The sequence below is a fragment of the Notamacropus eugenii genome, chromosome 4 (assembly GCF_028372415.1).
Source record: "Notamacropus eugenii isolate mMacEug1 chromosome 4, mMacEug1.pri_v2, whole genome shotgun sequence".
In the NCBI taxonomy this organism is placed as follows: domain Eukaryota; kingdom Metazoa; phylum Chordata; class Mammalia; order Diprotodontia; family Macropodidae; genus Notamacropus; species Notamacropus eugenii.
The window spans coordinates 168,164,422-168,188,095 of record NC_092875.1 but is presented as its reverse complement, the minus strand read 5'-3'; the positions used below and the strand labels follow the sequence as shown (position 1 = coordinate 168,188,095).

Here is a 23,674-nt window from a genome sequence, read left to right as displayed (position 1 = left end):
TTTGAACCCGGGTCTTTTCATATCTGTCTACTACCTAGTATACCATGCTGACATGATATGCATACATAACCACACACCCACCCATAGGCATGTGTGTATATACATATAAACACATGTGTACGTGCATATATTTATACATATCTACTCACACACACATATCTGTCTGTCTGTCTGTCTCTGTCTCCAACTCTATCTCCATCAACTCCACCTCCAAATCCAGCTTGCTGTTTCCAGCTCTCTCCATACAGGTATAACCTGGTCCTGTCCTACCTTTCCAGTCTTCTTATACCTTACTTCCTTTTTTGAGTATTCTTTGATCTAGTGGCACTGGCCTCTTTGCTGCTCCTCCCATAGCATACTCCATCACCTGATTCTGTAGATTCCTACAATTCTGTCTCATTATTTCTACCTGCTGGCTTCCCTGGCTTCCATCAATATCAACTAAAATCCTACCTTCTATAAGAAACTTATTTCTATCCCCCTTAATTCTAGTACCTTTTTTCCTGATTATCTCCAGTTTATTTTGAATATATTTTGCCTCCCTCATTAGATTGTGAGTTCTTTGACAGCATGGACATTTTTGGGGGTAGGGAATGGGGGATCAGACTTTGTATCTATAGACAGTGTAGACAGGTGTTTAATAAATGCTTGTAGATATCAATTCTCTCAGTCTCGGTTTCCTAATCTAAAAAATGGGAATAATATTAGCACCTTTCTTGCAATGTTGTGAATTTCAAAAGATATAATGCACATAACAAACTTTTCAAACTCTAAAGTGCTATATAAATGAGCTTTTCTCATTCTTTACCCTACCCAGGCCCCTGGGAAGTAAAAAATTTTTTTCCACTCATTCATTACCTGAGCTGCTATTTCTTTCTTCAGTCTGAGTAGTCTTGCAAGACTTGTTTTACCTGAGCCACCCAGCAAGGCTTTAAGCATTTTGGGTGTCTCTACTTTGGATGGGTTGAGAAGAGCAAAACCTTTCACTGGAGGTGGGGCCTCTGTGGGCTTAGCCTTCTGCTTTACGAGTAATCTGCAAACAGACAATAGGAGACCATCATTAAGGAGGCTCTGAAAAAATCTGAACAAAAATCATCCTGGTGAGTTGACCATTGTTGCTTCCCTATAAAATATTATCTACTTGTACAAACCAGGTTATATAAAAAATTTAGAGGAAGCCCCAACTAAACTGACATACTGTATTCTATGGTCACTCTTCTTCCTTTTTGTAGTGACTATGTGTACACACACACACACACACACACACACACACACACACACACACTCACACAACACAACACACACCATTTGCCTTGTCTTTAAAAAAAAGGAAATAAATAGCATAGCATCCAGCCATTATACCTCAGCAGTTCAGAGTCTCACTATTTACATCTAAAGGCTACATCTTCCTGAATTTTGGAGGCTCCCAAAGAATACTAATTCTGTGAGCATAAGTCATTTACATATGTCAATTGGATGAAGTTGTCTGTTGCCATCAGAATTCAGTTCTCCCCTCAAGAAGACTGTCAATAGGTATCCTAGGAAATGCTGTCTGATGTTCCCTCCCTCTTTTGATGTGTCACTTCTCAGTTTTTTTGTAAATTAAAATCCCCTCTCTATGGATTTTCTTATGGACGTACTTGGCTTTCTTCATGAGCAGCTTTTCAGAGTCTGGGTAGTGCACTAAGATTTCATTAAGGGTCTTTTTGTCAAGGATAAAGAGATTGGCAAATCCATGGGCCACCACATTAGCTGTCCGGCGGTTTCCTCCACCTTTTGCCAGAAGGCTGTAAGATAGAAAGTGATCATTTTACCTTTTGTGATCTTTCTCTCTTTTCTTCCTTTGATAGCCTTTCTTCAGAAATCCTGTAGTGTCCAGAATTTAGTAATGGTACCACATAGGAGATGATTCCCCACAGTCAAGTGAGCAGGTATGCTTCCTGGGGAGGTCAGGGATGTTATGGGGACAGAACTTATTTCAACTGAAGTACATAGAGGGCTTTATGTCTGTAAAGCACTCTCATACATACATGATCTCATCTACTCCTCAGATGCTACCCTGTGAGGTAATAATAATAATTGTGACTCACATTTCTGTAGCTTTAAGACTCAAGGGTTTGCCTGGCAATGACAGCCCTGTAAGGCAGATGGGGGAGTGTCAATCTCTATTTTACAGTTAAGTTAAGAAAAAGACTAAGGGAGATTTAGGTACTTGCCTAGGATTCTACAACTAAGTAAGCAGCAATTATAGGAGTGGAATCTAGTTCTTCTGATTCTAAATCCAGAGATCTTTCCATTAGATCTCAGGGACTAGAAGTAGCCACAGTTTTCTATCGGTCCTTCCTTTCTATCTATCAAAGACGTGTCCCACCAACACTTTTATCTCAGAACCTATATTTGAAGAAAGTGATCCTCCTTCAAAACCAAGACCAGCTCAAATGCCCAACTTTGATCCTACTGTAACTCTGGGGTATCTAACCTGGTCTCCATGCAGACCATTTCCTGGGATCTATGGACAGATTTAAAGGGGTCCATGAAATTCGGTGGAAAAAACCAGCATCTTTATTTTCAACTTCTACCTGAATGTAGCATTTCCTTGAATTACAAATGTAGAAGAAAAACATTGTGTAGAAGGTTTCATAGGTTTCTCCCAGACTACTAGAGGGGTCTATGACACAAAAAGTTAAGAAAATTTACTCTAACTGAAGTATTCCCTTTGTCTTCTAAATTCCCATTGTTGTACCACTCATATGGCAAATCATATGATGTTTTGAAGTATGTTATTTATATATGTGTCACATATCTTCCAGCTAGAGTGGTATACATTTCTTGAGGAAAAGAATAATTTCTTTAGTTCACTAGAACCAAACCAGAGAAATGGAGTTCTAAACCTTATATGACCCCGAGCAACCTCTATGACCCTCTGTTTCTTTCTCCATAGATGAGGGGGTCCTGAAGTCCCACGCAGCTCTAAATTTATCAATCAACAAAGTCTTCTAAGGTGGCACAATGATAGTGGGCTGGGCTTCAATTCAAATCCAGCCTCAGATACTTACTATAGTTGTGTGACCCTGGGCAAGTTACTTAACTCTGCCCCAGTTTCCTCATCTATAAAATGAGTTCGAGAAGGAATTAACATATTTGCCAAGAAAATCTGAAATGGGGTCATGAAGAGTTGTACAGCACTGAAAACAACTGAACTTTGCTAACGTGCTAGCAATGTAAGGGCAACAAGTGAAATAATTCCTGTCCTCAAGGAGCTCATGTTCTAATGGGGGAGGGGATATATAGAAGCCTATACATAATAGATACAGAATGAAAACAAGGTAGTTTTGGCAAGCTAGTTTTATAATAGCAGCTGGGGGAATCAGGAAAAGTTTTTTTTGAGTTTTGGGAGCTGATTTTTGAAGGAAACCAGGGATTCTAAGAGGGAGAGATGAGGATTCAATACATTCCAAGCAGAGGGGACCATTAGTGTAAAAGCATAAAGCTGAGAGATTGAATGTTTTTATTTGCATAACAGCACTGAGGCTGGTGTGGTTGGATTGCAGCAGAGTGCTTGGAGGTCAGGAATATGTAAAAAGAATGGAAAGGGAGGAAGGAATCAGGTTGCAAAGAGATTTAAATGTTAAAACAGAGAGGTAATAGGGAGCCACCAGAGTTCACTGAGCAGCCCAGTACTGGGGTGGGGGGGACAGCGTAACAGAATCAGACCTGAACTTTAGGACAATCTCTTTGTCCGATGAGTAGAAGACAAACTGCAGGGAGGTGAGGCCTGAAAAAGGGAGACCAGGTAGGAAGCTGTTGAAAAAGTCCAAATGGGAGGTGATGAGGACCTGAACTTTTGGGGCCATAGGAGTGCAGAGGAGGGAGGAGGAGGCAGGTCATACTGTGGTGATAAAAATGACAAAATTTGAATACTGATTGGCTCTATAGGGTGAGTCACAGGGAGGAGTCCAAGGATAGTGATATCTTTTAAATTACCTTGGGGCAGCTAGGTGGTACCTGGAGTCAGAAAGACCTCAGTTCAAATTTTACTTCTGACACTTACTAGCTATGTGACCCCGGGCAAGTCACTTAAATTCTATTTGCTTCAGTTTCCTCATCTGTAAAATGGGGATAATAATAGCACCTACCTCTCAGGATTGTTGTGATGATCGAATGAGATAATATTTGTAAAGAACCCAGAACTAGTTGTCATTATTGTTTGTCCTTTGTTTTTGAAGAAGACACTGGTGATGTCTTGACTCTCAGAGTAAGTTGGATTGAAGTGAAGCAGAGTTGCACAAATACATCAGCCTTACTTACTTTTTGTGAGTCATCCAAGTCCAATGGCAAGACAAAAGTCCGGATGACTGGGATGCAGTGGATGACCTTGACATCTTCTATGTCTGACATAAGCTCTAGGTGCTCCATAGCACCTACCTCAGCTGACTTCATGGCCATTGGAACAAATTGTTCTCATCCACCCATTCCTTGGAAATGGAAATCTTTATATGCTTGGGGTAGACATCCCCCTAACTCAACAAGAAATTTGAGGCCCATTGCTTACTCTTAATCTGGTTTAGTCTGTCAGCAAAGATAGTTTTCTAGGGTGTGACTACTGACCATACTACAGCTTTTTGAAGTCATAGGGGAGAGTTGGATGAAAGGTGGATACCACTGATGGAAGAGCAGCCCAGGAAAGGGCTCAGTAAAATCCTCAGAAATGCTAGTCCTCTCTGAACACTCCAACACTCCATGCACTCTCACCATTTGGTAAGATCTATGTAAGTGTTAGCTATTATTATTATTACCTTAAATTAAGAAGACCTTTCTTTTCACAGGCTCAAGTACTTTGTACATAGTAGGTGCTCAACAAATATTTGATCAATACTTAGTGAATGAAACTAAAGGATCCAACATACCAATGAATGAGATAAAAGATGAATTTTAAGAATATAAAGACCAAAAATAATAAGTTGCAAATTTTCTTGAGGCATTTAGGGACTCTGCTGTGTCAGGATAGCGGGAAGATTTTATCCTTTAGAGTCAGTTAATAGAAAATGGGGAGGGAAGAGAAATGTTAATCAAAAATATAATAGCTAAGGGATGGAAAGGATAAAGAAAAGTCCTTGGAACTAGTGATGTCTAGAATCCTGCAATGACATTTTGGGTAAAACCAGAAGCAGACAGCTTCTGCCTTCTGTAGCAGTGACATGCTGAGGAATATTGATCAGGCCCATGCTCAGTTATTGCTGTCATTCCAGGACGTGAAAGAAAGAGTGTTGCATAGAGATGAGAATGTTGATCTTAAGGTTAGGAAGACCTGAATTCAAATCCTATCTCAGACACTTTCTATGCTTCAGTTTCCTTATCTGTAAAATGAGACAACTGGACACATTGATCTGTAAGGTCCTTTCCAGTTCCAAACTGGCATTCCTGTAAACTGTATTAATGAGAGGAAGCCATAATCCTACTGGTTAATACTGAACTTTATTGGTTTAAAGATTCTCCCCACCCCCAGTTTTTTTCCTTTCTACCTAAGAACAACATCCAACTTCTCCCCCTATAAAGGTATTTTGGTGAGATCTAGACTAGTTTAAGATTTGTTTCCAAAATGAAATATCTCCACAAACACTTGGAAAAGACCTTTTGAAACTATAGCAGTTGAATCCATTAATGCCTATTTTTTTTTTTGTTTTTTTATATCCTCAGTACCTGTAGGGCATTGTGGCATTGTGTCTGGCACATAAGCATTTAATAAATGCCTGTTGATTGATTTTCCCCTGTTGGTCTTTGTTTTTCTTTCTGTTAAATATCTCTTGACCCAGAAAGCAGAGTAAAATTTCTAAGTCTTTCTTTTTTGCATTCTCTGGGGAAAAGAAAAAAAAAATGGGTCTGAAATTTTGTCTAAAGCAATACCCTGGCATTGCTTTTGTTAGAGGTGAAATGAGTGATAGAATTTGAACATTAATGACTAACTGGACCCCACCACAAGATGACCCAGTTGAAAAGCTAGTCACTTATGAAGCATTTGATTGTTGAAGATGGATAAAGGCAGGCCCGAAAGCTGCCCAATTTTGATCTGTGAGTGAGACTTGAGTGTTTATGCACGGCTGCCAGACTGTGAGAGTAGAACAGAAATAGAATATTTAAATGTCAGGTTATTTTGAGATTTCGCAAGCTTTAATTAAACTTGCCTATAGGTCACAGGTTGAGAGATCTTGATGAGCTTTTGAAGGGAAGTAATTGTCAGCCAGATGGATTTTACCCAAACTTTCTCAGCAATGTTTAAAATAGCTTCTTTTCTCTCTTGTCCACAGAGTATTTTTCCAGCTCTTTGGCAAAGGGAGGCTTTGCTCATCTAATCACACAGTTGAGGTTCAGTATGGTATGGTAGGTAGAAAGCTAGTTTAGGAGTGAGGAAGATGCAGGACAAATTTTGGCAGTGTGATGTTGGGCAAGTTTCTTAACCTCTTAGGGACCAAGTTTCAGAGAAGATCCTTATCTACACTGGTAGAAGTTTATCATCGAAGAGCACCCTACATTGATCAAATCAGAAATCTGTTAAAAAAGCCCACCCAGTAAGAAATTCCCCAAATGCTCAGAGTCCTGTAGTAAGATTCTTTAATGTTAGTCAAAGAAGAAAAGACATGTAACAGTTCAGGTTATGGCCACCTATTTCTAGGGAACATAAAATAGTGGACAGAATAATGAATCGGTAATCTAGGGATAAAGTCAAGATTCACCACTAATTTTCTGAGCAACCTTGGATAGTTGTTTGAGATACCTTTATGGGCCTTCATATAACATCAGTCAGCAAATATTTGTGGGATTTATTAACTGACTTTTCTTTCCAGAAAGTTGTTTACTATCTGGTGATTTTTTTTTTTTGGTACAGCACTTCCTAAACCCTTTTACTATGACATGGAAGCAATGAGATATGAGTCAGGGGAAGAATGAATGTCCACACAGAGAACTTGGTGTTTTGAATGTCCACTATTTGTTCAATGAATCAGCAAGCAATCATTAAATGCCCACTGTGAGCCAGGCATTATGCCAGCTGATGGTAGTACAAGGACAGAAATGGAAATGGTCCTGCTCTCAGGGAAGAAATACTTAAGAAATACAGAACAAATTCCAAGCAATTAGGGAGGGCACTAAAAATTTGGTGAATCAGAAAAGGCTTCATAGACAATATGCTGTTTGAACTGAGTTTTGGAGGAATTGAGAGATTCTGTGAGATTGAGGTGAGAAGGAAATAGATTTTAGGCATGGGAAAAGGTCTGTGCCAAGTCTCAGGATGGGAGACAGGATGGGATGAGGAATGTAGAGAAGGCTAGTCTGGTTAGACCGCAGAGGGCAGGAAGGGGAGCATGAGTGCTGGTCATTTTAGTAGAAATATGGACATTTGGTCCTTCCCTTAAGGAGCTGACTCTACTTAGGGAGAGGAGACCAACACAGAGATGACAATTAGGTAGCAATGGGAGGTAAAAATGATCATGGTGCCAAATTGTACAGTACAGACTAGAAGTTCTAGAGGAAATCAGAGAGGAGAGAAAAAAAGGATGAAGTACTAATGAAATACTTATTAAAAAAAGTAGAACTTGAGTTGAGCCTTGATGACTAAATAGACCATAAAGAGGGAGAGGGGAGGACATTCCAAGTGAGGGGACCAATATGAATAAAGGCATAGATGTGGAGAGGAAAATGTCATGTTCAGAAACATTGAGGAACAGAAGAACGTACTAGAGATGAGAGGGAAATAAACTTGGATAGGTAGTATGGAGTTATATTAGTAGGGGAATAGTAATAGGGACAGTTAGGTTGTGTGGTGGTTAGAGTGCTGGACCTGAAGTCAGGAAGATCTAAGTTCAAATCTGACCTCAGACACTTACTAGCTGTGGGGCTCTGGGCAAATCACTTAACTTCTGTTTGGCTCAGTTTCCCCATCTGTAAAATGAGGATAATAATGGCACTTCCCTTCCAGGGTTATTGTGAGGATCAAATAAGATAAATTGTAAAGCGTTTAACATAGTACCTGGTACACAGTAAGTGCTATATAAATGTTAGTTATTATTACGGACAGACTTAAAATTTGGGTGTAGTTCAAATCTGATGCAGTAGGAAAGAGGGAGTCATTGAAAGTGTTTGAGTAGAAGTGCTAAAATAAAATTAATATTTTTATCCCTTTTCCAACTTGTAACACCTGTAGAATTGAGGTCATATATTCATACTTTCTATAGCTATTTCATGGATCTGGTTATCTGTCTGTCTTTACCTCTGAACTCATATCACTCTCATTGCTATATACATTCTCAAACAACTGTATTTTCCCTCCTCTGTCTGACACTGGATCCAAACTGGCATCCTTCATGTCAGGTATTGATAAAAAGAAATGAGGCGTCAGTAGAGGTACCTTTGTACTAGTGGTGAACAAGGAAGGAAAGAAGGAAATAAATATTTTATTATGCCTACTATGTGTTAGGTAGTACTATGTATTTTATAAATATTATCTCATGAGATCCTGTGAGGTAGGTGCTATTATGACTCCCACTTTACAGTTGAGGAAACTGAGGCAGAAATTAAGTGACTTGTCCACGGTCACCTAGTTATTAAATGTCTGGGACTGGATTTGAACTCATGTTTTTCTGACTCCAGGTCCAGTGTTCTGTACCACCTATTTGCCTCTAACAAGGGTTTTTTGTAGCACCTTCTGCTGGTAACTGGATTTCTGCTAGAAGTTATGAGTATTGCAGATATCCTGGGGCATTTTGGGTGGTATGGAAGAAGTAGGGAATAGATAAAATTCTCTCTTTCTTCGGTTTATGTTTCAATTCTTAGGACATAATTAGATAAATCACACCGGGATGTGGGGGGTGGGGGGAAGCTATTTATTGGCAAGTGAAAATTGCTTGTAGAGGATCATAGGTATAGAATTGGAAGAGGTTTCAGAATCTATTTTCTCCAAACCCCTTCATTTTACAGATGAAGAAACTGAGGTCGAGGAAGATTGATTTTTCTTGGTCATTTAAGTAGTCAGCATCAATCAGGCTTTAACTCCACACACTTTGTCTTCAGGGCCAGGACTGTTTCCACTAAACCATACTGCTTGCCTCTAGAAATTGCTGCCTGGTGTGTACACCAGTAATACTTAGGACTTGTGTATGGAGCCTAGATGTCTGGGAGGCAGGGGTTGTATAGCAAAGAGAGAGACTCTGTGTGTGTGTGTGTGTGTGTGTGTGTGTATGTGTATGAAATAAGTTATATGTATGAGTGTGATAATCAGTCAAACATTTTAAGTGCCTATTATGTGCTAGGTATTTGAGCTATAAAAACAAATGTAAAACAATCCTTGCTCTCAGGGAGGTTCTGTAACAATAATTATAGGACTTTAAGGTTTGCAAAGCACTGTGTTATCTCATCTGGTGCTAGATGATTTGGGGAGGAGAGAATATTTGTTGCTTGGAAGAATTAGGAAAAAGCTGAATAAACAAGATAAATCTTGAAGGACACAGAGATTCTCAGAAGTAGAGGTGAAGAGGCTGTATGTGAATTCCATATGTGAGGGATAGTCAGTGAAAAAGACAGAGACAATGTCACCTGCAAGGAACAGTGAGAAGGTGAGTTTGACTGGACTGAAGATTGTGAAGAGGAATTTATAACAAAGCTGGAAAAGTGAGGGACAGGTTCTGGAGGGCAGTAAGTAAAATTAAGATTAAATTAAATGAGAACTAGGGGTGAGGTGGGGACCCAGCAGCAGGAGAGAAAGGGACTGACATGAGAGATTCTGTGGAGATAGAAATGAGAAGTTTTGGCAACTGACTTACTCTGTAGGTAAGGCATAATAGAGGATAACTGAGATGAATAACTTGAGCGATCATTGGACTAAATGGAGAAATGTGTGATGAGAGAGCTCCTGCCTTTTTGGAGATGCTGTCTTTTCCCTCAGATGTACCAGAGCATTTTGGAAATTTCTCTAGTTTTGGAAGAACATTGAATCTGGAGCCAAATGACTCGGATTTGAATTGATGAAGTGAATGGGATACCAGGCTTAGAGTCAGGAAAACTCATTTTCCTCAGTTAAAATCTGGCCTCAGATATTTACTACCTGTGTGATCCTGGACAAGTCACTCAAACTTGTTTGCCTCAGTTTTCTCATATGATTGAGTCAGAAAAGGAAATGGCAAACCACTCTAGTATCTTTGCCAAGAAAGCCCCAAATGAAGTCACAAAGAGCCAGACACGACTGAAAAAATGATTAAACAACAACAGCAATTCTTACTAGACTTTTCTGGTCCTCAGTTTCCTCATCTGTAAAATGAGAGGCTTGGATTAAATGACCAATACGATCTCTTCTAACACTAAATAGATGATTATTAGTGCAACTTTACATTTTATCTCCCTTTCTTGACTCTAGCTCTGAGAGGAAGGAAAGGTAGAACATTTAGGTAGCACCATACACCAGGTATTATGTGAAGGATTTTAGAAATATTATCTTATTTAATCCCCACAACAACCTCTATTATTATTCCCACTTTACAGTTTGGGAAACTGAGGAAGACAAAAATTAAGTGACATGCCCAGGGGTCAGGCAGCTAATAAGCATCTGAGGTCAAATTTGAATTCACGTCTTCTTAACTCCAGGTCTAATTTTCTGCGCACTCGTTACCTTAGCTGTCATATTCACAAAATGTTTTCCTTGTAACAGTCTTGTAAAAGAAATGGTGCCAATATTGTCTTTATTTTACAAATAAGATACTGAAACTTGGAGAAGTTAACTGATTTATCCATGGTCACATAACTAGTACAGAAGGCAGGATGTGATGTCAGGTTGTCTACCTGCTTACTTTTCTTTCTACTACATATCCTTCCAGGGACTTATAGGCAACAAAAGGCAAATTGTGGGGGGAAAAAGGTGATATTTGTGGTCAAGGGAAACCTGTGAGACTTACTAAATTAGAGATAACTCTATGCTGACAGCATTCACTGTCACTTGAGATTATTTTTTATAGGGGAAACAAAGCAAAGTCTAGTGATCTCTCTTTAGAGGTCACCACATCAAACATTGAATGAGATGAAAACTAAGCATTTTTAGCATTAGATACACATTTCAAGCTGAGGTCACGATTTGTAGGAAGAAGGTCACATCTTTTCTTTCTAGGCCTCTTTAGGGAAAAATTTGCATTTAGGTCAAAGTTGTTGAAAAAAATTTGCTGCTAGGGATTTTCAACAACTTCCTAATAATAAATCTGAATAAAACTCTGGTATATGTTTCTCTTTGTCTTTGTCTCCTCTCCATACTTCTTAATAATAAATTTGAAAAAAACTCTCTGTCTTTCTGTCTTTATGTATGTGTGTGCATTAGACAAATTTCAGAAGACATTTTAGGATTTTCTTGCTCTGGTCTCTCTCCCTATAAATGCTTTGATATTCACAGACTTGAGGGTGACAAACGTATATGGAAGCTCAGAAAGTTTTTTTTTAAAGAAAAACATTTTGAGGAGAATATGCACCCACAGATTCTTTGTAGTGCTTTTAGAGAATTCAGAGTCTGCAGGGAACAAGATTCAAACCCTCTTTTCAGACAGTTTTGATTCTGAGATTGACAGAAATTGAATGAAAGGTAGGGGATCAAATAAAAATTTGGGGGGGAGTGAAGAGAGGAAAAGAAATAGACAAAGAAAGAACTACAGATAGAGAGAAGGGTCAACTTCATTTCACTCCATATTTCTTTATTTGTTACTTTTTATCTTTTTATCTTATTTATTTATTTATGTTTATTGGATTTGTTGCTTTTTATCTTTTATTTTATCTTTTTATTATATTATTATCTTTTTTTATTTATTATCTTTTTATTAGAGGCAGCTTTATACAGCGGAAAGAACACTAATTTGAGGTTAAAAGACTGGGCTGGAGGTCTGACTCCACTGACCTTAAGTCACTTGACTTCTTGGAATTTTAGGTTCTTGGGTAAATTGGGGGTGATAATGTGAAATGGAGGTGACAATACTGGTGAGAAAGAGATGAGATAATAATGCATATAAAGCAGTTTGCAAAATGTCACCCTTTTTTATGATGTATATATAATGCTTAGCAAAGCTTAAACTGCTATGAAGCCTGGGCTATTATTTTTAATTTAAAAAATTTCAAATTCAATTTTATTTTATTTTCAGTCCTAAATCTCTCCTTTTCACCTCAACACCCTTGCCCCTCTCCTCACTTTGAGAAAGTAAGAAAAAAAACAACTTTGTTACAAACATCTACAGTCAAGCAAAATCCTGTGTTACCTCTGTTCAAATCTGTACTCTTGAGTCCATCACCTCTGAGTGGAGGTGGGTAACTTATCCTCTGGAATTGTGGTGGGTCATTGTGTTGGTCAGAGGTCCCAAGTCTTTCAAAGTTGTTTGTTTTTACAATATTGCTGTTATTATATAAATCATTCCCTTGCTTCTACTCACTTCATCTGCATCAGTTCACATAAGTCTTCCCAGGTTTCTCTGAAACCATCCCCTTCATCAGTTCTTACAGCACAATAGTATTCCATCACATTCATCTACTATAACTTAGTCAGTTGTTCCCCAATGGGTGGGTCTTCTAGTAGTTTCTGGTTCTTTTCTGTGAACTATTTTTTCATCTGTCCATATTCACAATCTCACAAATGCATCTGCCTTCAATTGAGTAATAGACTGATTCTACTCTGGCTAGACCGAGGAGTTCCTAGATAGAGTTGTTGTGTTGGTCCTTTGTTGCTGAAGAAGACCATGCCATCAGGGAATGATGACATGACTTGCACTTGACTTTGTTTTGTGTGAGGGAGGGCTGTGCAAGTCACCAGCCTCACTTTCCCCTCCTGAGCCATCTGAATGTAGTGACCATCAGATATATTCATCAGGATGTCTGGAGATGACCCAGGATGCATTGGGAGACTTTAGCTGCTTTAGGCCAAGGTCTATGCAGGTACTTGCTTAAGGTCAGGTAAAGCCCATTCATTGAATAGGTGTGTTTAAGACGTAGCCAGGGCATGGCCCCTTTAATGAGGCAAAGAAAAGAAAGACATTAGACTGGGAGGGAAACAGGACTTCTAGACTTTCCTGATGAAAAGACCGGAGTTCAACAGAGAATTTGGTCTTCAAATACAAGACTCAAGAGAGGCATGAAAAGATAAATAGGAAAGGGAAAAAAACCATATTACTCAATAAGGGCAAACTGAGAAGATGACATTATTAACTCTTGAAAGCTGTATTTTTATTATGACATTTAGAAGGGATATATATATGCATATATAGACAAAGGTGGTATGTTTAAGGTGACTGATGTAATGATAAAAAACCTAATTATGTGGTGAAAGGGGACTGTAGTAGAAGAGGAAAGGAGGAGGCAGACAAGGGGAAATGACATCACATGAAGAGGTACAGGGAGTTGGGGGGCCTCAGAGTTGGCATTGCTAGACCTTTGTTTTAGGAAGGCTATTTTGGCAGCTTTACAGAGGATGGATTGGAGAGGGGAGAACCAATTAGGTAAAAGAAACCAATTAAGAGATTTTTATAGTAGTTTAGGTGACATGTGATGAAGACCTTGAACCAGAGTAGTGGGAGTGCAGGCAGACAAAGGCTAATGGATTTGAGAGAGATGGTAGAGGTAGAATTAACAAGAACTGGCAACTGATTGAGATGTGATGGGAAGAAAAGCATCAAGGAAAACTTTCAGGTTATTGACCCAGGTTATTAGAAGAGTGGTTTCCCTCTATAATTTACAAACAAGAAGAAATAGATGGCAAATAATCACATGCAAATGAAGTCTTGCTGTCTATTAAATAAGTGTAAACTAGAAGTTTACACTAGTTCTAGTTTAAACTAGAAAAATCATTAAATATGACAAATGTCCTTTGCTAGGGGTGTAGACAAACAAATGTGGTCCTCTTGTGTATTTATTTATTGTTTTGGGAGACCACTTTGGCAACATGTAACAAATGCTACAAAACGTGAAAACGGTTTAAACACTTTGAGCTGGAAATACAGGAATATGCTCTGAGGAGCTGACTCAAAGGAAAAGAAAATTTTATAAGTGTGCATGTAGCAGCACCACCTATAAAAGCAAAGCATGGAAATAACATAAATGACCCAGAATAGGGGAAAGGTTTAGCTGCATTAGCATTGTGGAATCCTTTAGAGCTATTAAAAATTTTAGTGATTATGAACATTACATATAAAGTGCCGATGAAACACTGGTGCCAAAAAAGCAGCATGGCAGATGGTCATAATCAATGTGACAGGCTATGCAAAAATTTGTATAGCTTCATGAACAAAAATAGGAGAATTTGATAGAATATAAATAGTTAAGAGTTTAATGCTCAGTAGATTGAGATTTTTCCCCTTTGTTCCTGGAGCTGCTAATTCATGAAAATGTTTGACTTCAGATATTGTTACAAATGAATTTCTAACATGACCTACTGCATGTGGTCTTGGCTTGGCCCTAATTATAAGCAGAGTAAGTAGTTGTGTCTATCTATGGTTTCTTTTTGGGGGGACCTAAAGACAGGACCAAATATTTCCTCCTGCTACATCCACCCCAGGTTTCCACAATGCTCTTCAGTTAAGGCATTAACTCTTTTAAAATGCCATATTACCTGGAAGAGAAACACATTAACTCACTATCACACGACTCTGACAATTCAAGTACCACTTTCTACATCAGAAGTTCTTAATCCATTTCTTTTCATAGGCCCCCTTTGGCAGACTAGTGAAGCCTATGGAAAACTTCTCAGAATAAGGCTTTTAAATACATAAAACAAAATTAATAAATTGCAAAGGAAACCAATTATATTGAAATAAAATTATCAAAATGTTAAAAAAAAAAAACCAAGTTTATAATGTTCCTGAAGTGGTCAGTGCTTTCTTTTAGTTTCCTTTCTTCTTCCCCTTTGCCCCCAACCAAAGATCTTGTGTCTATTTTGGGTATATTTTTGTATATACCCTTGTGGAGAAGGAGTTAGTCAGGATACTCTGACCAAATGATCCCCTCCCCTACTCCCAAGCCCAAATGATAAAATCAACTGGACTTGAAAGTGGGCAAGCCTATGCCTGTTACCCCTTTATAAAGTGATGGGATTAAAGGAAAGCTACCATCAGCTAGCTGAAAATTGACCACAACCTAGGTGGGCTTTAAAAAGAATTTAGCTTCACAGCTTGAGAGACAGAGAGAGATGGAGACAGACACATACACACAGAGGGTCACTCAGACAGTCAATGGAGGTGATGCCAATGAGTGGGACATGTGGCAACAAAAAAGAGACCTAGCTATGGAAGGATTGGAGAGTTAGCGCTGACAGTCAAGGCAAGAGAGCTTTGTGGAATATGACCCCTGTATCTCTAATAGAGAGTATGATAGGGGAATTATTTCTTTTTCCTTCCTTCTAGTATTCTCCCTACCCTCCACCCCCCAGACCATGTTATCTTGTACATTTAGGAGACAGTCAGACAGTTAGGCAGGAAGCAGTCAATCAATAAGTACTTATTAGATGCCAGACTCTGTACTAAGCTCTGAGGATATGAAGAAAGGACAAAAATCGATCCTGCCTTCAGGGAGTTTTTATTTTAATGAAGTAGACAATATAAATTATTGTGTACATGTAAGTATATTCAGAGTAAATGGAGAAAGACGTTAGTCGCTGGGGAGGGAACTGAAAAAGACCGACAGAAGATAGGGTTTGAACTGTCTTGAAGGACGTCTGGGAAAGCAAGGAGCAAAAGTGAAGGGGCTGAACATTCCAGACATGAGGGAGAGCCAGGGAAGATAGGGGAACATGGAGTGTCAGCTTTGTGTTCAAAGACTTATAAATAGGCCAGCAGAACTGAGTAAAGCGTATGAAGAATGGGAAAGGTAATGGGAGTTAAAAATCTTCCCCACCCATTGATAGGCCTCAGGTGGGGCTCTTGAGGGAGGCTTGGTTGGGGGCAGCTTGTTTTGTATGGGGGCCAACACCTTTTGCTGATTGTTGGTGAGGCACTGGGTCATAAGGGTTCACCCTCCAGCTCTGAAGACAGGTGAGGTTTTGTTTTGGGCTTAGTCTTTGGAAGAAGATTTGTGTACCAGATAGACTCTGGGAAGCTATTTTAAGAAGCTGTCCCTCCTCCTCCATCCCCCCCCATTTGAAAACCCAGATGTTGGTGCTTCTCTCTGTGGTGATGATCGATGCATTATCTATGGTCAGGCAATTGAAAGCCCTGTTTGTATTTTCTCTGTTGGTATATGTGTTTGATTAAAGTGACTGTTGACTCCTCAAAAGTTGCTTTCCTCTTAGAAAAGCAGATCTAAGAACTGGTGTAGCAGGCCCTCCTGTGTATTCTGGGGTGCTTACTGCTACAAAAAGTAGGAAGGGAACAAGTTAAAAAAAGAGCTTTAAATGGCAAATTTATATTTGATCCTGGGAGCCTGTGGAAGTCATTAAGCAGAAGGTGGGATGACATGGTCAAAACTACATTTTAGAAAAATTACCTTGGTAGTTGTTCATAGGATAGATTGGAATGAGAAAAGACTTGAAGAAATTGTAATAGAGAAAGTGAGAGGTGATGAGAGTTTGACCTAAGGTTTTGGCTGTATGAGTAAAGAGAAAAAGACATGTATGAGAGATGCTGCTGAGGTAGAAATTACAAGATTTGGGACTAATTTGATATGTGAAGTTAAGAGTGAGAAGTTGAGCATAATACCAAAACTATGAGACTGGGTGATTGGAAGGATGGTGGGGTCTTTCACAGGAAAAGGGAGATTCAGAATAGGGGAGGGTTGTTTTTGTTTTTTGAAGAAAATACTGAGGTCTGTTTTGGTTATATTGAATTTGAGATGCCTATGGGGCATTTAGTTTGAGATGTCCAAAAGTCAGTTTCAAGGAGTATGACCCCTGGCAGCAGAGAAGAGAGCCAACTTTGAATTAAAGGGAGAAATAGCATTATTTGACCATTGGGAGCTGAGATGAAAGGAGGAGTAGACTCAAGGAACTTTGTTGAGTGACTCTCTCAGCAGAGATACTGTAACCAGGGGAATAGTATGAGTGTAGTTCTAGAAAAGAAAGGCTACTGGGGGACCCTTGGAAGTACTCAATGGCTTTGACCACGTGTATTTCATACATGTCTGTGTTACTACCAGTGCTCTCTATGTTTGTGGCCATGCTGTGTGTGTATGTATGTATATGATAGGGAGAGAGAGAGAGAGAGCGCTAGCATACACCCAGGTTCATGGGGAAATTTTTTGTGGTTACTGTTCTTATTTTACCAACTTAGTAAATACCTTTGCTTTGAGATAATTGTATTTTCAGATTCACTATTAAAGGTAAATATACAGGAGGGGGCTTGTGAATTATTGGTAGTAAAGATTTATAGAGTACCTTTGAACATCGAAACTAGAATAGTAGATGTCTGCTGGGTTACCTAAGCCATGAATTCAAGCACAACCATGAATTGGGGGATAGCCTTAGAGGAAGTGTTATGCCTATATACACTTTTCTTTCAGACTGTAAGCTTCTGAAGGACAGGGACTATTTCAGTTTTGTTTTTGAATCTCTAATGGCTGGGACAGTGTTTGGCACATGATAGTTGCCTGTTGATTTATGGATTGACATCATCAGCACAGTTCATTTCTCAGATTAGTAGAAAGCAGTTTAGGATTCTGTGGGAATGGGACATTAGATGGCAAATTTTGACAAAGGGAAAGGTAGGTGTTTTTTTGTGATGTTACATAATTACAAATATGTGAATATGTGATATTACATATTACATGTGACATTGTTGGGGAGGACAGGTTCCTAATTAAAGGAGATTCTGGACAGTAATGAGGGAGAGGGAGGAGGAAAGAGTATTTGGTGTTTGGTTGGTGGGAGAACAGAACTGAGAAAGGAAGAGAATTGTAAGAAATGGTGAGGAAGATGTTGAATACGGATGAGGGAGGAAAAGAGGAAAAATGGTCTATTTCAGGTTTTTCCTTGCATAGTTCAGTCAACAGCAGGGAATATGTCCATCATCCATAGCCCTATTGCTCATAACACACATAAAGCTGTAGAAATAGAAAGAGGTAGAGTTTGTATTTGAAATCTGGTGTTCTGACATCAAATCCAGTGCTTTTTTCTCTATTAGAGGTTGGCAAACTATGGTATCTGAAACAAACAAATTTAAAATGTAAAAACCATTCTTAGCTTGTGGGCCATACAAAAACAAGTGGCCGACTGGATGTGGTCTATGGACCATGGTTTGCCAACCCCTCCTCCATGCCATGCTTCCTTTCCCCTGAATTTTAAAGATAGACTGATTTGTCATGAATTATAGCAATACATAATAGAAAAACAGACCTTCAGATGCTTGTCAAGTTGCTACTGCTTTTCCTAAATAGGGAAAAAGAGATTATTCCAACAGAGGAACAAAATATTTGTGTAGAAAATTATTAAACAAAATACTTGAACCAAAAGTCTTGCAGGTTAACCCAACATTCAGGGAGAATGGGAAGGCGGCCAATATTCCCCAAATATTTGCAGACTTTGGGCTTCTTATCTAAGATTAGGTGACTAAGTTTTTCAAAGTACAATTGTGATTAAAATGTGGACATGTGGTATGCAATTTCTTTGTGGGCCATTATGAATTCTTATTTTAATTTGTCTTCCCCGCTTACGTTAATATGTGCGATCTCTTGAAAACTTTCAATTCTTCCCCATCACTTTTTTCTTTTTTTAAAAATTAATTTGTTTCCAGTTTTCTATAATCGTTTCCATAAATCTTAGATTTTCTCCCTCTCCCTCCCCCTCCTTCCCACTTCCCTCCCCTCTCACACTTTTTTTTTCTTTTAGAAAAAAGAGAAGAGCCTTCTCTCCAAACCCATATGATTCTGCTTAATTTAGCTCTTTTAAACAGAGGTCATGGAATTTTTGAATAGCAAATGTCAGAGCTCAATTTTTCCAGGATTCGCATGTTTGGCACCTCTGGAATAAAAAAGCTCAGGGTTCTGTGTGCGACTGAAAGCTGTGGGGGAAGCATGTGGCTGGGGACCATCAGGTAGTTGAAGAAAAGGCAATGACACCCCTCTTTCTCTACAGCCAAAGCACTGCGTAGGAATGAGGCAATTACATAGTCCATTCAGGCAAAAACTACCATTTGCTTGAATCATTCAGATAATTGAGTGTGTTTGTGGCCTGACAGATTTACCAGTTCCTCTTTGGCTGAGCTAACCTGGTTGGGAACAGGAGATTCTACATAAGCAGCTGCTATCAGGAATGAAGAATTTCATTCATTTGTGACTGAGCAACACCTGGATACTAGTCCTAGGGCTGTTTCCTCCTGTGATAATAGCAACAATTTATATTATTTTTTATTTACAAAGCACCATTGTCTTGGGAGCCCTCAATCCTTTATAGATGCCAACTAATTCATCTTCACAAAGTTTCAGAGAGAGAAAAGGGTGGCATGTTTTAAGATCCTAATTATTATAGCTATTATTAGCTAAGTCAAAGAAAGGTTAAATTACTTTCACAAGGTTTTACCACCCACAAAGGACAGTATTAGGAAGAATCCAATTTTCTGACTTCATATCCAGTGATCCTATCCCCTGTTGTTAAGGATTCTCTAAAGAAGGATTGAATGAATGTAATTCCAGATGTTCAGTGAGTCAAAAGGAAAAAAAAAGTACAATTTCATGAATAACCAGAAAACAAAAAAATATACTTGGAAGTGTTGGTGGAGGCCCAAAATATTTCAAAATACGCAGAATCACAGAATTTAAGAATTGGGAGAGACCTTAGAGGTCATCTAGTATATCTTACATTTGTCAAAGAATCTCCTTTATAACATCCTCAATAAGTGGTCTTCTTCCATCCTTTGCTGGAAATCTCAAGTGAGATGGAGGCCTCTGCTTTCCGTGGCAGGCTATTCCACTTTTTGGACAACTAGGAAGATTTTTCTTACATCAAGACTAGACCGACCTCTCTTTAGCTTTCATCTACCTATTGCTTCAAGTTCTAACCTCTGAGAATTTGCAGAAGACTGATAAGCATTTTAATATAAATCTAATCTAAAAGCCATTTATTTTAAAAGTCACAGGACCTGATAGTTTCTGGAGTATCAAAATTTGGGGTGACCCAAAAGACAGTGCAGAGACACATAGTGGGTTTATGAATTCTTGAGGCCGCCATATTACTGATAATGATTCTTGATCAGAACAAAAAGCATAAAACATATGCACGTGATAAATGTATGAGTGTATGTATGAGATGCAAATGTATGAGAGCAAGATATTATTATTTAATTTATTTATTAATTCATATTTGTTTTATTATATTATGACACAATATATATGATTATTTAAATTTTTATAATAATTTATGAAGCACTACTGTGTGCCAAGTACTATGCTAAGCACTTTAGAAATCTCATTTGATCCTCACAACAATCCTGGAAGGTTGTACTATTATTATCCCCATTTTACAGTTGAGGAAGCTGAGGCAAATAGTTTAAGTGACTTGCCCAAAATCACGCAGTCTCAAATCCTGAGACAGGATTTGAACTTAGGTTTTCCTGACTCCAGCTTCAATGCTCTTTCCACTTGTACACATAGCTGCTGGTACTATAACAAACACAGAGAGTTACCTAAAGAATGTTAAACCATTCCTGAAGACATTCAGTACATTGAGTGGTCCGCTCTAGAGAAGGATGAGGATCACATAGGATAAGAAAACATGAATGGGTTGTGATCTTTACCTCAGGCGACAAAACCCACACCAAAGACTGAAAAGGTAAAGTATCATGTTTCGCTTTGGCACAAGCACATTCAGGCTCGTAATCGTCCCTCCTTCATTATAAGTTCCTTCTGAGTTAGCTTCATTAGGCTTGTTGGAGAGAAGGAACTATAAAACAGTGGTAATAATCATCATAGCAAATAAACTCTAAGTTCTTTTCTAAAGATGATTCTGTTCTCTGATTTTTCAATCAACAAACATTCTTAAGTGTTTGCTCTATGTCTTGGTACTATTATAATTCTTACTTTGACCCTCTCGTACTTTGACTCTGCAGACCTGTGTAAGATTTATGATCTGTTTTGGCAGAGAGGGGAAATAGTCAAGTCAAATGAACAAATGAGAAAGTAGATAATCCATCTGAATGTTAATGACGGTCCAGAAAATACATACAGACTCATGTGACTTGGTCTCAGAGAGGATGGATGAAGGGATGAAGAAGGAAATGTGCCTACCAGAGTAGGCAGGATCATGGAATGGAAAAAAAATTTGAATAATACCTTCCTCCTCAATCCCTTTTTCTTTCACTTGGTGAGATAGGAAGAAGGAAAAAAGGATGATGGAAGTAAAGGAAATCCTGCTTCACTTAGTCACTCATGAATTATTCATTTATTTTGCATGAATAAAAGAAAGTTTGGTTTCTAAAAATAAGATAAATGGACAAAGAAATATTATTTTACATAAATAGTGATAATTGTATTAATTAGTAGAATAAAGTATGCATAGGCACACACACATATACACAAAGGCACACAAATATATTTCATATATATACATATATGCGTGTATATATAATATATACACACATATAACATACATATATAATATATACACACATATATAACATACCTATATAATATATACATATATGTATGTGTGTATATATGTTAAGCTTGTAGATTTAAAGCAGGAAGTAACATCAGAGGCCATCTAGGACTATCCTCTCATTTTACAGGTAAGAAAACGGAGGCCTAGGAAGTTAAATGACTTGCCCATGGTCACATTGGTATTAAGTTGTAGAGATGGAATTTGAACCCAGGTCTTCAGACTTTAAATCCAGCATCCTTTCCATTATACATTATGCTATTTCAATGTATTAATGTCCCAGGTGTTAGCAGCCACAGTTATTTTTCTACTCGCAGGCTCTTATTTATAAGAGCTCTCCCTCAGAAAACTTGGCAGCCGGTCTGTTACCAAAGACTTCCTCCCACTGATAAAATGTCTGCAAATAGCCAACACCACTCTCATCCATTGCATAAGAAGAAAAGGGAATAGAAATTTGGCATCCAGATGTAAAAGGTTCTCAACTTTTAATATGGCCTTGAAGAGGAAGTCTGGACCTAAGATTGAGGAGTAGAGGGAGTTTCTTGTAAAATAAATTCCCTCTACCAATGCAGGTTGATAAAAATTCTTAGAATCTTAAAGGGCTTCCTGGTGTTGAGGTTTAGAAGTGTTAGAGCTTGTTCAGGTGTGAAAGAATTCACTTGGACCTTCTCTGTAGCCACTGGGAGCTTTATTGACGTAAAAGCACACAGACCTGAGATTTAGCAAAGACCTAAAGAAAGTCACTGATGTAGGAAAAGAGCTAGACTTATATAGACAGAGCTACACAGCCTGTAGGATGTAATTTTAGGGTTTCTTATGGGGGTTGCAGATTTTAGGGACAGGATAAGTACAAACAAGGTGAGGAAGGTGGCTACTTGCAAGATAAGGAAAAATTATGACACAAGGATGAGAAAGATGAATGACAGGATACAAGGAACACAGGATAAGGGGGACAAAAGCAATTCTTTTGGTACAAGTTGCATGGTATTTCAAGATAAGGGGGAAAGGACATTAGGATTCCCTCAATCCTACAGGATGGGCTATAGAATGAGCCTCAAACCCCCTCAGAGAGCCTGGGAAAGTGACCCTTACTGACCCTCATAGGGAACCATTTATATCCACATCAATGGGGGCTAGAGTGGGGCAAATTAAGAGATTAACTGACACATTAGTTTCTGTCAAAAGTGGAATTTGAACTTCAGCCTTTCTCACTATAAGATCAGATCTCTAATGAATCTAGATCTCCCTGACACTGAGGCCAATGTCTCTCTTTCTATCTACTGTGCTATGATGCTTCTCTTATTAGTGTCCAGCAACTGGTATATCCAGATAATCTCCCATCTACATACTAACCACACCTCACTATGCTTGTCTTTCTAGATTACACAAGATTGGGTATCAAATAAGCCAATTATATGCTGGTTATGGTTTAGGATTATGCAGTGTCAAAGACATTATCTGGTTTATGAAGGGTTAAGTGCTGTACACAAGGCAAAGTGTGACTGGGGACTGGTCACCATGGACTGGTCACCATACAGTCCGGTAATGGAGGAATGATGAATAGACATCCTGTGGTCTGTAGTCCTAGAATCTGAGGTAATATCCTGAATTTTGGTAGACCTGTTGCCTGATTTCTATTGTTAATATACCCACACATCACAGGAGATTTTTCTGGAGTTTGTGATCAAATCGAAATCCATTAGATGCTAGAGGGTTTCTACTGTCATTTAAACTAGAGCAATTTAGGCCAATTTTCAGTCCTCTCTGACTTGCTATCACCTCTCTTTTTATAGGGTCATTATTTGTCTCTAACCAGATTTCCTCATCAAAATTATTTGTCTTGAGGCACCTTTTCATGAAAGATGAGGGAATTGCTGTCTTCTTCAGAAGCTAAATTAGGGGCCTTAGTGCTAAGACACTTTTGAAAAAAATCATATTTGCAAGGAGCTATATAAAGTGTGTAAGTGAATGCTGAATGAAGATTTTTACCTGGGAAACACCACCCCTAAACTCTTGGAAAATGGAAATCAAGTGACTATTAAGTTTTTAAGAAAATATATAATTATTGATTTGTTTTTTACATCCCTTATAGCCTAT

General features: G+C 38.5%; 1 protein-coding gene across 2 annotated transcripts in view; it reads right to left on the bottom strand.

The window, feature by feature from the left end:
• The window catches only part of CNGB3 (cyclic nucleotide gated channel subunit beta 3), a 187,004-nt gene that overhangs the window by 1,976 nt on the left and 161,354 nt on the right, over positions 1-23,674 (bottom strand). Inside the window, exons 16-17 of one of the 2 annotated variants that reach the window (XM_072603628.1) lie at positions 1,641-1,787; positions 859-1,033 (exon numbers count right to left, since the gene is read on the bottom strand). In XM_072603628.1, the coding sequence (XP_072459729.1) occupies positions 859-1,033; positions 1,641-1,787 (322 nt within the window). Of the gene's footprint in view, positions 1-854; positions 1,034-1,640; positions 1,788-1,814; positions 2,136-23,674 lie in introns of those variants that run through there. The other variant, XR_011965859.1, reaches the window with a different exon arrangement.